This window comes from Zonotrichia leucophrys, chromosome 26 (assembly GCF_028769735.1).
Source record: "Zonotrichia leucophrys gambelii isolate GWCS_2022_RI chromosome 26, RI_Zleu_2.0, whole genome shotgun sequence".
NCBI lineage: Eukaryota > Metazoa > Chordata > Aves > Passeriformes > Passerellidae > Zonotrichia > Zonotrichia leucophrys.
The window spans coordinates 1,943,466-1,958,169 of record NC_088195.1 but is presented as its reverse complement, the minus strand read 5'-3'; the positions used below and the strand labels follow the sequence as shown (position 1 = coordinate 1,958,169).

Genomic DNA, 14,704 nt, shown 5'->3' with positions numbered 1-14,704 from the left:
TCAAACCCCACCATACATCAGTCAGCACCCAGCCAGTCATCATTCCAGTCCAGTTGTCAGTCAATTCAGCCATTAGCATCCCACCATCCATTCCTCCAGTTCACATCCCATCATCTTCCCATCCCAGTTAATCCAGTTCAGCATTCATCCATCAGATTCCCAGCCAGTTAGCATCCAGCCAGGTTCAGCATCCCAGTCCGTTCAGCCCTGTTCATCATTCACCACCCAGTTCATCATTCCCAGTTCCGTTCAATCCAGTCAGCATTCCCCCAGTTACATCCCGAGCCCATTCAGCATACCCATCCCAGCAGCATTCCACCCCAGTTCAGCATTCCCAGTTCAGCATTCCCAGCCCCAGTTCAGCATTCCCAGTCCCAGTTCAGCATTCCCAGTCCCAGTTCAGTCCCAGTTCAGCATTCCCAGTCCCAGTTCAGCATTCCCAGTCCCAGTTCAGCATTCCCAGTCCCAGTTCAGCATTCCCAGCCCCAGTTCAGCATTCCCAGTTCAGCATTCCCAGTCCCAGTTCAGCATTCCCAGCCCCAGTTCAGCATTCCCAGTCCCAGTTCAGCCCCAGTTCAGCATTCCCAGTCCCAGTTCAGCCCCAGTTCAGCATTCCCAGTCCCAGTTCAGCATTCCCAGTCCCAGTTCAGCATTCCCAGTCCCAGTTCAGTCCCAGTTCAGCATTCCCAGCCCCAGTTCAAGCTTTTTTCCACCCAGGAAAGAGCAGAGCGCAGAGGGAGGAGAGGCCCTGACACCCTGAGAGCTCCTCCCTCTGCGAATCCCCTGAGAAAAACGGATCAAAAAGGAATTTTTCCTTTGTACAGCACCCATTGAAGAGTTCTCCCCCCTGTCCTGGGCTTCCCTAAGGCTCAGTCCTTTCCCATAAATCTGAAAATTCTCCTTTATGGCCTCACAGCTGCAAGGGGGAGCTTTAGCTGGGAAATGAGAATTAAATGAGCACCAAAAGCTCTCCCTGATCCTCCGGAGTTCCAGGAGTGTGTCTGAAGCAGCGAATTAAAGCTGATTTTTATTTTTTCCAAGTCCTGCTGGACACCACCCAAGCAGAGAACCGACGATGATTTGTCGATTAAGGAAAAAAAAAAGGGAAATAACGACGGTGGCTCGTACCCATCGTGGCCACAAGGCTCCATCTGGTGGCGTTTGCACCCAAAAAGGAGCTGGGGAGGAGGGGGAAGCGCGGATCGTACTGGTTGAACTGGTTCACAGCAGAGAAATGGCTTTAAACCCGAGGTAAAACTCGAGATTCAACTTCTCCCGAGCTGGGAGAGGAGGTGGCACCATGGGAAGGGGAATTTGGTGAGGAGAAATGGATCTGCAAGGGGACAAAGCAGCCGGGGGGGGCCACAAAATCTGAATTGTGGCCACAAAACCTGAGCACAGCCAAGCTCTGCTGCCCTGCACAACGGAGCAGCAGTGGGAATAACACAGGAAATATTTTAATGCTTTTCTCTTGAGAGCATTCCCAAAAGGGAGCAGCCAGGAGCAAAATGCCAAGCTCAGCTATGGAAGCAAGCTGCAAAAGTTGGTTATTCTGTTAAAAAAAAAGAGGCAGGGACAGGAGAAATGGGAGAGTTAAAAATCCAGGCTGGTCCTGCTCAGCCTGCAGAGGGAGAAGAGGGAGGGATCCTTCATCTGCAGCTTGGGCAGGACAGGGAACACCCAGCCTGAACTCCCTGCTCTGCAGAAATCAGCTTTGGGATGGGAGAGAGGAGCTGGCTCACCCCAAAATCACTCAGGCATGGTCAGGAACAGAACCAGCACCAATCCCTGCCCAGAGGAGCCTGGTGCCTGCTCCAGGGGTAACTGCAGCTCCGGTGGCTCCCAGTGAGAGCCAGGGAGCCCAACTGGGGCAGGAGGAGGGCAGGGACCCTGCCAGTCCTGGCACCGCAGGTTTTAGTGCTGGGGGAGATGCTGGGGAGATGCAGGGCTGCAGCCAGGAGGGTTTGCATGGAAAAGGGTCGGGATTGTCCATGGAGAGGCTGGGAAAGAGGCTCAAAGTGGTGGGAAAGGCCCAAAGTGCTGGGAAAGGCTCAAGTGCTGGGCTCAGGAGCAGCAGGATTGGAGCAGCCAGGGCTGGGATCGCCCTGGGGCACAGGGATGGAGCTGTCAGTGATGGGGAGGGGGCTCTGCTCCTGCCTCGGGGGCACAGGACCCACCAGGGGCACACACTGGCATTGTCACACGCTGCCACTGGGGCGTTTTGTGCCACATTGGCATTGTCACACCTCTCTGCTCCTCCACAGCAGCTGGGGGGCCAGGGATGTCCCATCCCAGAGACACCCTATCCCAGAGATGTCCCATCCCAGAGACACCCTATCCCAGAGATGTTCCATCCCAAAAATGTCCCATCCCAGAGATAACCTATCCCAGAGATGCCCCCTCCCAGAAATGCCCCATCCCAAAGATGTCTCCTCCCAGAAACAACCTATTCCAGAGACGTACCATCCCAAAGATGCCTCATCCCAGAGATGTCCCCTCCCAGACATGTGCCCTCCTCAGCACCTTTTTGAGGCACCAAACCCAACAAAGCAGAGCCCCCCCTGTCCCCATTCCTCTCCTGGGGGTGCAGAGCCCCCAGGCCCTGCAGAGCCCCCAGCCATGCTCTCTCCTGGGGGTTCCTGGGGTCCCCCCAGTCGCGGGGGTGTGGGGCAGAGCAGGGGGTGCCCGGTGCCCCCCTCAGGAGGTGAAGAAGCGCCGCAGCACCAGGTGCCCCAGCACCACCACCACGGCCACCACCAGCAGGTACTTGACGTAAACATTGTCCAGGTTCTGCACGGCCTCCTGCCAGGGAGGGGACACGGGGGGGTCAGTCCTGGCAGTGTCCTCGACCCCCAAACCTCAGCCCCTGACCCCCAATCCCTGACCCCTTCAGCTACCCTGCCCCCTGACCCCAAACCTGCCCTCCTGACCACGAAACTATACCCCCCTGTCCCCAAGCCCTGACCCCAAAACTGCCCCCAAACCCTGCCCCTTGCCCCCAATCCCTGACTCCCCTGACACCCAATCCCTGACTCCCGCAGCTGCCCTGGCTCCCCTAACCCCAAACCCTGCCCCTTGCCCCCAAGCCCACCCCCCGTTTCCAAACTCTGCCCCCAAAACTGCCACAAAACTGTCCCTAAAGCTGCCCCCAAAGCTGTTCACAAACCCTGCTGCCTCCCCCCAAAGCTGCCCCCAAAGCTTCCCCCAAACCCTGCTGTCTGCCCCTAAAGCTGTCCATAAAGCTGCCCCAAGACTGCCCCCAAAACCTGCCCCAAACCTACCCCCAAAACTGCCCCTGCCCCCAAACCTTGCCCCTGCCCCTAAACCTACCCAGAAAGCTGCTCCAAGACTGCCCCCAAACCTGCCCCAAACCTGCCCCTGAGCTGCCCCCAAACCTGCCCCCAAACCCTGCCACCTGCTTCCAAACCCTGCCCTCTGCCCTCAAAGCTACCCCAAAACTGCCCCCAAAGCTGGCCCAAGACCGCCCCCAAAGCTGCCCCCAAAACTGCCCCCACTGCTTTCCCCTGTCCCCAAAACTTGCCGCCTGTCCCCAAACACACTCCCTGCCCCCAAAGCTGCCCCAAACCTGTCTCAAACTCTGCCCCCAAAGCTGCCCTCGAGCTGCCCCCTGCCTCCAAAGCTACCCCCAAAGCTGCCCCAGAGCTGCCTCAAACCTGCCCCAAAAGCTCCCCCCAAAGCTGCCCCCTGCCTCCAAACACGCCCCCTGCCCCCAGAGCTATCCCAAACCTGCCCCCCCAACCTGCCTCAAACCCTGCCCCCAAACCTGCCCTCGAGCTGCCCCCTGCCCCCAAACGTGCCCCAAACCTGCCTCAGAGCTGCCCCAAAACTGCCCCCAAAGCTGTCCTCAAACCCCAAAACTGCCCCCAAAGCTGTCCTCAAACCCTGCTACCTGCCCCCAAAACTGCCCCCAAAGCTGCCTCCAAACCCACCCCCTGCCCCAAACCTGCCCAGAGCTGCCCCAAACCTGCCCCTGGCCGCTCACCCATCCTCCCTGCTGCGCGATCCAGCGCGCGATGCGGTGCTGCAGCATGAACTCCCCGACGTAGCGCGCGATGCGCCGCAGGAACCCGCTGACCCCGTGCTGCCACACGTGCATGGCCAGGCGGTACCCGAAGGCCAGCAGGGCGATCACCCGGCCCCAGTTGATGCCACTCTCAAACAGGCTGCAAAAAAAAAAAAACCCCAGGAGATGCCTGAATTCCTGCCCTGAGCTCCCAGCTCGGAGCTGGCCAGGGCAGCGGGGTCAACATTGAGGAAATGGCCCCAGATTGTACCAGGAAAAGTTTGGGTTGGATATTATTGGAATTTTTTCTTCTGGAAGGGTTGGCCGGCCTTGGAACAAGCTGGGGAATCTTGAGCAGGGCAGTCAACATTGAGGAAATGGCCCCAAATTGTACCAGGAAAAGTTTGGGTTGGATGTTATTGGAATTTTTTTCTTCTGGAAGGGTTGGCCAAGCTGGAGGATCTTGAGCAAAATGATCAGGATTGAGGAAACGGCCCCAGATTGTACCAGGAAAAGCTGATATTGGAATTTTTGGAATTCCAAAAAAATTGGATTTTTTTTTCTCTAAAAGGGTTGGCCAGCCTACACTGGGGGATCTTGAGCAGGGCAGTCAACATTGAGGAAATGGCCCAAAATTGTAGCAAGAAAAGCTTAGGTTGGATATTATTGGAATTTTTTTCTTCTGGAAGGGTTGGCCAGCCTCGGAACAGCTGCCTACACCACAGAATCTTCAGCAGGGCAGTCAACATTGAGGAAATGGCCCCAAAATTGCAGCAGGAAAAGCTGAGGTTGGATATTATAGAAAATCTTTTCATGGGAGTTGAGAGAAGTGACTCAGAAATGGAGCCACGCTCAGAATTTTCCATGGGAATCCAAACTCTGCTGGGAGAAAGCGGCTCCACAGCAAATTTACCTGAGTGTGACAAGGATTAAGTTACCTGAGTGTGACCAGGACAGGAGAGAGATTTACATGAGTGTGACAAGGGTTAATTTACCTGAGTGTGACCAGGACAGGGACAGAGGTTAATTTAATTTACCTGAGTGTGACAAGGACATGGACAGGTGTTAATTTAATTTACCTGAGTGTGACAGGGGTTAATTTACCTGAGTGTGACCAGGACAGGGACAGAGGTTAATTTAATTTACCTGAGTGTGACAAGGACATGGACAGGTGTTAATTTAATTTACCTGAGTGTGACAGGGGTTAATTTACCTGAGTGTGACAAGGACAAGGACAGGGGTTAATTTAATTTACCTGAGTGTGACAAGGACAGGGACAGGGGTTAATTTACCTGCGTGCGTTGCCGCCTCAGCCAGCACGGCTGCCCGGATAGGGGAGCAGGAAAAGGACAGAAAGGAAGGAGTTAAACACTGGAGAAAAGAAGGAATTAGACACAAACACCGAGCACAGGGACAGGGCTGTCACAGCCAGAGGTGTTTGGAGCAGTGACAGGAGCCCAGAGACCCGTCCTGCCTGACCTGGGTGGCCACAGAACCCCTTGGTGCCTCCTCAATCCAGACTTCCCTCGGAAGTCCTGGCAGGAAATTTTCCAGGTCTGTGCCCTCACTCCTCACCTGTCACTGTGCTTTGGGTGGCTGTCACCTGCAGGAGGCTCTGTGTGTGTCACCTGTGGGCTCTGGGTGTCACCTGCAGGCTCTGGGTGTCACCTGCAGGCTCTGCCAGCCCGTGGAGCCACCCCCATACCAAGGTGTCCATGAGGACCAGCTTGGGTGGGGACTCTGAGCCACCTCGTGTGTGGCATCCTGCCCATGGCAGGGGTTGGACTGAGATGGTCTTCAAGGTCCCTCCTGACCCAACCATTCCATGATTCCAAGATTTCTGTGACCATCCCACCTCCAAAGCCTGTTGCTGGGGTTGTTCCCTGGGATGTCCCAGCCTGGAGCAGGGGACAGCAGGAGCTGGTTGTGCCCCAGAGGGGAAGCTGTGACAGGCATGGGGGACATCCTCTGAGGGACCCCAGACCACAGTGGGGTCCCAGGGACCCCATTGTGCCTGGGAGGGCACAATGATAGGAGCAGTGCAGACAGGCAGAAAACACAGGAATAACCCCGGGAAGCTCGAGGGCTGGAGGGTGAAGCTCAAACGAGTGTGGGTTTAACCAACAGCACTGACCACACCTGACCTCCCCTTCCCTTCTCCTGCAGGGGAAGCCCCCAGCCCACGCCAGGAGCTCTGAGGCTTTACCTGGAGGCAATATTGGTGAAGGTCTCATAGGCGTTGTGGCGGGTGGGCTGCAGGCTCTCCAGCATGGTGCGGAACTCGGCGTCGTAGCGCCGGTAGATGTCGTCCCCGATGATGGCCAGGCGCTGCCCCACCTGGCTGCCCGTGCTGGGGGGACAGGGGGAGTCAGGCCAGGCTCTGGAGCACGGCCTGGCTCAGGGGGAGGGTGGGAGCAGGGATTTACCTCTCCAGGTCCTGCTGGATCTGCTCGATCTCGGGGTCGGGCGGCAGCTCCGCGCCGCGCTCCTGGCGCTCCTGCTGGTAGCGGTAGAAGGCGTAGCTGCGGAACACCTCCTCAGCCTCCTCTGCCACGCGGCCTTCTGCGGGGACACACGGACAGACATCAGGCCAGCTCTGTCCATTCTCAGGTTTGGAAGGGGCCATTCCCACAGAACCTCCTCCAGACCCACACATGTCCCCACAGAACCTTCTCCAGGCCCACACATTTGTCCTTGTCTCCATACAGTCTTCTCCAGACCCCCACATGTATCCCTGTCCCCACAGAACCATCTCCAGACCCACACAGGTCTCCTTGTCTCCCCACAACCTTCTCCAGACCCACATAGGTGTCCCTACACCCACAAAACCTTCTCCAGACCCGCACATTTGTCCTTGTCTCCATACAACCTTCTCTAGACCCACACATGTCACCACAGAACCTTCTCCAGACCCACACAGGTGTCTCTGCACCCTCACAACCTTCTCCAGACCCACACATGTCCCTATCCCCCCATAAACATCTCCAGGCCCACACAGGTGTCCCTACACCCTCACAATTCTCTCCAGACCCACACATTTGTCTAGACTGGCCACACAGCTCTCCAGAATCTGCATTTCCATCCTGAGATCTTCCTGCCCAGGGCTGGGAAGTGAGGGCACAGCTGTGCTGGCAATGCTGCCCCACACACCCCATCCCCAAACCCCAAATCCCACCAAATGCTCCTCACAGGCTTTGCCAGCTGCTCCCACCTCCCTGTCCTGGCTGGACCTGCCCTGTACGGGTCACACCAGCAGAGCTGAAGGGAAAGCTGACACTTCTCCAGGGCTTGTTTTCTGTTCCTAGATAAGGGTTTGTTTGGCAAACAGATCTCCAGATTTCCCCTCTCTTTCACTTTCTTAGAGTGGCAGTCTGTGACGTTCCAAGGGGTGAGCAAGAAAATAAAACCAACTGAGTCAGAGTTTAAGGGAGAGGAGGGCCAACACTCAGCCAGACACAAGAGGAAATCTCTGCACCAAAAAAAAAGTCCCTGGAGCTATTTTTAGGAACGCCAGGACAGGAGGACACATTTCCCCCTTCCCACAGGTGCTATTCCCATTGGGATTTCTTGGGATCTCTCCCACCCAAGGGATCTGGGGTCAGGGTTTGCCTGGTGGCAAACAGTGCCAAGGGGAGGTTTGGAGCTGCTCAGGGATCTCTGGAAGGGAGGAACTGCTCCATGTCTGCTCTGTGTGTGATTTACCCTCCTCACCTGCCCAGCAGCACCAGCAGTCACCGTGTCCCACCCTTCACCTGCTGGGCTCAGCTGAGGGTTTTTCCTGCCAGCCCCATTCCCAGTTTCACCCAGTAACCAGGGCAGGGCTGGGCTCACATGGGGACAGTGGCCCTGCTCCCAGCCTGTCACCACTGCCCTGCCAGGGCACACAGCACCTGGTGTCACCCCAAGGCCACCCCGACTGACTGAGGTCTGTGTTTTCCTCTGTGATTTCAACCCCAAACACCTCCCACTCTCTCATGCTCAGGGAAGGAAATGCACAACACCAGACAGCTCCCAGCACTTTGTTCTCTCCGTGCCTCCAATCCCACCTTGCTGCCCACCCTGACCATCCAATGCCAAGCACACAATCCTTGGTTATTTTGGATGGAAAAGAACATCAAACCTTACCCAATTCCACCCAGGGACACCTCCCTCTAGACCAGGATGCTCCCAGCATTTCCCAAAAGCTCTGAGCACCTCCCAGTTCAATCCAGTTCCTTACAGAGCAGATCTGTTACCCCAGCCTTGCAAAAAGCCCTGGAGACAGGAAATCCCATTTTGCCAAAGGAACACAGCAGGGAAATGAATTAAAAAACAACAGTTTGAAGAGGAGGGGAGCACCCAGAGCCCCCAGAACCCTTTACCTGAGCTGAGCCCGTGGCTCCCCCGGCGTTCCTCATTCCCCTCATTCCCTGAGGCCATTGCAGAGAGGTTTGGGGATGGCAGCTCCACCTGGAAGGGGGTGGAGATGGTGAGTGCCTGGAGGAGCCCTGTGGTCCCTCACGACCCGAGGAGCAGAGCCCTGCGCTTTTATCTCTGCCAGAGCTGGCTCCTCCCCTGCAGAACACTCATTCTGTACACACAGGAGGGCTCTGAGTGCACTCTGACCTCCCCGGTTTCCCTTTCTACGAGGATGCTGATGATGGTTTCCTTTTCTGAGGAGGGTGCTGATGTCATTTTTGTCATTAAAAGAGACCTCACACCTCTAATGGACTTCCCTACTGCTTCCAAAAGTTGTGGGCTGCACCAGCTCCTCCTCAGCCCAGCCCACAGAGCTTTCCAAAAGTCTTTAACAAAAATTCCAGCAGCTCTGAGGCTCCCTGGCTGTGACCACACTGAGCTGCCTGACAACATCTTCATGAGATGAGCCCTGATTTCCTCCAGGGCTCCAATTTCCTCGAATTCGCTTTGTTCTTTACATTCCCCCTCTCAGAAAATAAGAAAATTAAATAAATGAGAACTAAACACAAAGCTCATCTTTTCCCTGAAGTTCACAGGTGTCCTAAACCTGCAGTTCAGGGCTCATCAGAGCTGCCTGAGGCCACAAAGTTCCTGTCAGGGTTAATGGGATCAGGGCAGCTCCTTGCTGCTGTCTGACATTCCAGAGCACATTCCCAGCCCACACTTCCACAGGGCTGAGCTGGGGACTTTCCTCATCTGTACCAAAGCTGAAATACAATTCCTGACACCCCAAAATTTAAATTGCATCCTGGACAAAAATAAAGAAGTGCTGGGTAGAGATAAATAACCACCCATGGGTATGGGAGAAGTGCACAAGGTGGTTCAAGCTCATGGCTTCACACTGGAGATTGTTCAGAAGGCAAAAGAAATGGAAGTACAGCCCATTTGCTGTGGGATGGGGCCTGGAAGTGCAAAGCTGGGAAAACCACGAGGTCCCGCACAGCTGCACAAGGGCCTGAGCCTGGTGAGCAGGATGGAAATGCTGATTTTTCCTACACTCTGAGGATGGAGGGCAGGATTGCCCCCTTCCTCCCCAAGCACAAACATGCCCATCCAAGGCAGAGCTGAGAAGGCAGTGAGGATCATCAGCTGGGACCGGGGGTAAATCCCTGGGAGAGCTGCTGGGCACTGGCCAAATCAGCTGCAGAGTTGCCTCTCCTGGCTCTCAGAATCACAGAATTCCCTATCCTGGGATGTGCAGATCTTTTGGATGGTGTCCATGCTTTGGGATGGTGCAGATCCCTTGGATGGTGCAGAACCCTTGGTAGTGTCCATCCCCTGGGATGTACAGATCCTTTGGGTGATGTCCATCTCCTTCTCCACTCAGGAGCCCCCTGTGCTTCCCCCTCTGCCATCCCAGCCCATGGCCGAGCCCACCTGCACTGGGAGGACTCAGAGCTGTTCCCAAGCTGGGAGCAGCTCCTTGGAGCTGTGGGAACAGTGGGGATCTCCTCTGCACCCCACAGTGCCACTGCTGGGCAGGGTGTGCGTGCACCCAGTATAGAGCTCAGGATCCTCTGGAGCTTTTCCAGCTCGGCCTGTGGGGCAGAGGGCTGTGCCCACAGAGACCCAGGGCTGCCCAGGGGTGACAGGGATGCCCAGGGGTGCCCAGGGCTGCCAGGGGTGATGGTGACTTTTCCTGCCTGGGATGGGTGAGTGAGGAGTGAGGACTTCCTGGAGCACAGGCTGCCTGTACAGCACAGGAGCCCAGAGGCAGATGACTCACAATTTTCAACTTGAGTTTCATTTCTGAAGCCCTGTGGTGTCCTTTGTTTTCGGTTTCCTTCTGGCCCCTGGCAGCGCTGTTTTCTCTGACACACGTGATGCTGAGGCCCTGTCACTGCTGTCACCACCCTCAACCGGCCCCAAATGCCCATGTGGACTCCCAGAAGAGCTCACTGTCCGTCTCTGCAGGGCTCAGGGTGCCTCAGGCCATCCTCTCCAGCTTCCAGAGCTGCTGCCCGTGCTCCTCCTGCTTCCCAGCTTCCCCGTTCCCCCTTTGTTACAGGAACAAGGGTGTGAACCAGGAGGTGACACCCAGACACCCAGAGACAGCCTGGGGCTGCAGGAAATAAAAACCCTCCAAGATGTGAGTCAGGGCTCAAAGGGAGGGTGTCAGGGGGGCTGCAGGGCCTCATCCACACTACAAGCGTCCTGTAGGAGGCTGCAAGGGGTTAAAGCATCCGAGCCCAGCCAGGGGCTCTGGAATCACCCCCTGACTGTTATGAATGCCAGGAAATTGATGGAGCATCCCTTGGGACGAGCCTTGGCAGCGATCCTGCAGGACAGAGATCCCACAGGATCCCTGACCCCATCCCTGCCCGGCCAGCGGGGCCAGGGCCGCTCCTCCCCCTGCCCCTGACCCAGGGCAGCAAAAATTGGTCAGTTTGGGGCCATTTGGCCAGTTTGGGGCTTGCCCAGTTTGAGGGTTGAACAGTTCGGGGTTTGAAGAGTTTGGGGTTGCCCCAGTTCGGTGGTTGCAAGTTTGGGATCTGCCCACCCATCACGGTCCCAGGGTGGGCACAGGACCCTCACCATCCATCCAGCCAAGGTCACCCCCAAACCGTGCTCGGGGGTCCCGGCGGGGCCAGCACAGCCCCACGCGCCGTGCCCGTGTCCGGGTCACGGCCCGGGCATGGCGGGACGGGTGTCACCCGATCCCCGGCGGGGACAGCTGTGCCCACCGGTGTCCCCTGCCCTGAGCCCTTCGGGCCCTGCGCGACTGATGCCGCGGGCACTGTCACCTCCAGGGTGGAAAAAATATCGGTTAAACGAGCGAAAATTCCCTTTTTGAGGCGGGGAAATTCCCTTTTTGGGGCAGCGACCCGCCCGGAGCGGGACCTCCAGCCCTGGCCCGGGGGTTTCTCACACCCACCGCAAACTTTGTCCCTGTCCTCCCTCCCGCACCCCGCACCCCGCTCCATCCCTGCCCATCTCATCCCGGCCCGGAGAACGGGGATAACCAATCCCGGGAGAGTTTGGGGAGGGGGAAACGGGGAGAAAACTCCACTCACCGCGTCCCGGCGGGTCGGGATATCCCGGGAGCTACGGCATCCCTGCCGGGACCCGCTCCATCCCTCCGGCCGCTCCCTTCCTGCCTCCCGCCCGGGCAAAGGAAGCGCGCGGGGCCGAGGAGGAGGAGGGAAAAGAAGAAGAGGAAAAAAAAATCAAGTAGAAACCCAACCCCAGTGACCATAGATAGAGCCGCGCTTTATTCAGATTTATTCAGCTCCCTCTAGAGGCACCAACCCCCGAGCTCCGGGGGATTTTTGGGGGGGTTCTGGGGGTTCCTTGGGGAAGCTGAAGCATCTCCCGGTCCCTGTTGCGGCTCGGGGGGTGCAGGGTGCGGGGTTGGTACCGCACAGCCCGTGCCATCCCCGGAGATCCGCTCTCCCGCGCATCCTCGCCTCCTCCCTGGCTTCTCCAGGAGCTTTTCCTTACGGCTGCACCTTAAATTCCTCCTCTGCCAGGCTGAGAGCCCGGTTAAAGTAACGATTTGAGAGTTTATTTTTCCTGGGAGGGAACTTGTATCGATCCAGCAGGAAAAAAACCCCATAGTCCTCGGTGGCAGAGGCGGCTCCCACCAAGCGCCTCAGGGAATTCGAAATCCACGGAGATTTTGGGGAAATCGCAGCAGCTCGAGAGAGATTCAGCCCTGGAGGGTTCAGCAATCTGAACCTCAGCTGCTTTTCCTCTCCTCGCTGCTTGGGCCGCTGCCAGGGCGGCTGGTGGGGCTGGCAAATGCCAGATAAGCAGCGGAGCTTTGGGGCTGGGCAGAGCCCGAGAGCGATTATGGCATCACCCGACCGGCAGGAGCGCTCCGAGGGATCTGCTCTGCCCCGGGATTTTTGGGATTCCTGCCTGGAATGGGTCCCTTGGCTTTGGAATATCTGGAATATGAGGATCCTCTCTCAGCCATTCCTGAGAGAAATTCAATTCCCACAGAGGGAGGGGAGGTGACAGCTCGGGGGAGTCACTGTCCTTTGTTTTGGGCTTGTTTTGGTCAGGTGAAGGTGCAGGGCCCCCAAAAGCAGAGGTGTCCCTGGGGAAGAGGCGCTGGAACACGAGCTGACAGCAAAGGGCTTCAGGTGAGGGGGGTGAGAGGATGGGGAGAGTGAGGGATGCTCTGAGGAGGATCCCAGGCCTTGGAAAAGGTTTAAGGATGGAGAACTATGAGCAAAACTGATCCCAGCTCTGCCCTGGCCCTCCAGGGGTGTCCTGGAGGTTCTTCCATCCCTCCCAGCTGAGGAGGGAAGCAGCCTGGGACAGTGAAGGTGTCCCTGCTGTGAAAAACGCCAATCACTTGTTTTTAAAATTTTAAAAGTTTAATAGTAATAAAATGGTTATAAAAATAGTAATACAATTAGAGTAATAATAATTTGGACAAATTGAATTAGGACAATATGAGACAATAAAGACAAAGAGTTACAGACATCCAGGTACCTCTTTCTGGGCAGCATGAGCCTGAAAAAGGACCCGCGTTAACAAAGGATTAACCATTAAAAGCAACAGCCTGTTGCATATTCATACACTTCATACATGATGCATAAATTGCATTCAAACACAGGATTCTGTCTGGTCAGTGTCAGCTTCTTCCTCTGAATCCTAACAGCACCTTCGAGGCGGGAAGAAGTTCGTTTCTTCTGATAAGAGGGCAATAAATTCTCTTTCTCTGAAAGATTCAGGTGTCCTGTGGCTGCTATCTCGCTGTGAGTCCTTTCTTTAAAAAAAAAGTATCCTATATAGCACAGTTTTTATTTTAACATTTTTTATAACCTAAAACTATATTTAACACACTGCTTAACAGAATTAACAGAGCATTACTTTCTAACACAACATATATCATATTAATTTTAATATTTGCCAAGAGCCAATCATAAAATACATGCATTTTTCACACCTGCAATGGGATGGGCTTTACGGTCCATTCCAAGCCATCCGAGGATTCCGTGGTTCTCAATCTCCTCGGAGCACCAGGTGGCACTGTCCGACTTCCCAGCGAGCCGAGCTGAGCCGGGCTAACCCGGCTGGGAGGCGCAGACACCGCTGGCTGCGGCTCCGGGCCAGGGGACAGCGGGGACAGCACGGTGGGACAGCGAGGGACAGGTTCTGCGTGGGTCAAAGGGGTTTTCCAGGGTTTTTTTGGGTGGGTGGATTCACCTCCTGCACCCTCAGCAAATCCCAGAAGGGTAAAAACCCCACCCAGCAAAGCGCTGTTGTTGGCCAGGTTTGTCCCAGAGTTTCCCTCTGGGGGTCCCGAGGGGGACAGGGCACCTTTCCTGTGGTGTCCCCACGCCGGGGTGTCCCCCCGTGCTGGCTCTGCAGGAGCACAGAACGAAGGAAATGGCTTTTTCCTCTCTCCCGGGCTGTCGCTGCCTGCGGGAGGAGCGTGCTGCTGGCTGAGGGCAGCCAGGGTCAGGAATTCCCCACGGAATGGAGGCTTTCCATGGCCAGCGGGCCGATCCTGCACAAAGCCCCCCTCAGGCTGAAATTTAGAGGCGTTCACAAGTCTGGCAGTGACCCATGAGGTGCTTTGGAGGGGAGGATCTGCTGTGCAACACCTTGGAGAACATTCCCAGATCCCAGAACATTCCTAGCCCTCAGAACATTCCCGGCCTTCAGAGCATTCCCAGGCCCCAGAACATTCCCAGAGCATTCCCAGATCCCAGAACAATTCCAGCCATCAGACATTCCCAGCCAGCATTCCCAGCCCCCAGAGCATTCCCAGATCCCAGAACATTCCCAGCCCTCAGGACATCCCCAGTCCCCAGATCCTAGAACATTCCCAGATCCCAGAACATTCCCACACCCCAGAACATTCCCAGCCCTCAGAGCATTCCCAACCCTCAGACATTCCCAGATCCCAGAACATTCCCAGCCCTCAGACATCCCCAGCTCTCAGAACATTCCCAGGCCCTAGAACATCCCCAGCCCAGAAAACATTCCCTTCCCTCAGAGCATTCCCAGGTCCCAGAATATTCCCAGATCCCAGAACATTCCCGGCCCTCAGACATCCCCAGCTCTCAGAACATTCCCAGGCCCCAGAGCATTCCCAGCCAGCATTCCCAGATTCCAGAACATTCCCAGCCCTCAGAGCATTCCCATCCCTCAGACATTCCCAGGCCCCAGAGCATTCCCATCCCTCAGACATTCCCAGCCCTCAAAACATTCCCAGCCCCCAGACATTCCCAGCCCTGACAGCATTCCCAGCTCGGTCACGGG

At 56.2% G+C, this 14,704-nt stretch overlaps 1 protein-coding gene across 2 annotated transcripts; it reads right to left on the bottom strand.

Annotated features, from left to right (window-relative positions):
• Positions 1-319: 319 nt before the first annotated feature.
• Positions 320-11,581, bottom strand: BAK1 (BCL2 antagonist/killer 1). Of its 2 annotated transcripts, XM_064733247.1 has the most exons (6): positions 11,497-11,581; positions 8,386-8,473; positions 6,451-6,586; positions 6,231-6,374; positions 4,004-4,184; positions 320-2,802 (listed from the first exon to the last, which is right to left on the bottom strand). In XM_064733247.1, the coding sequence occupies exons 2-6, from the start codon at positions 8,441-8,443 to the stop codon at positions 2,698-2,700; spliced, it is 624 nt and encodes a 207-aa protein (XP_064589317.1). In that variant the 5' UTR covers positions 8,444-8,473; positions 11,497-11,581; the 3' UTR covers positions 320-2,697. The 2 variants fall into 2 exon arrangements, with proteins under 2 accessions (XP_064589317.1, XP_064589316.1); XM_064733246.1 differs by lacking the exons at positions 8,386-8,473; positions 11,497-11,581 and adding an exon at positions 8,150-8,252.
• Positions 11,582-14,704: the final 3,123 nt, after the last annotated feature.

What these genes read in the sequence shown, in the direction of transcription:
- BAK1 (XM_064733247.1), bottom strand. Translation starts at nt 8,443, where the DNA reads ATGGCCTCAGGGAATGAGGGGAATGAGGAACGCCGGGGGAGCCACGGG. An exon ending in GAGCCACGGGCTCAGCTCAG is followed by an intron (nt 6,587 to 8,385) that starts GTAAAGGGTTCT and finishes GTGTCCCCGCAG; the next exon opens with AAGGCCGCGTGGCAGAGGAG. An exon ending in TTCACCAATATTGCCTCCAG is followed by an intron (nt 4,185 to 6,230) that starts GTAAAGCCTCAG and finishes TTTTTTTTGCAG; the next exon opens with CCTGTTTGAGAGTGGCATCA.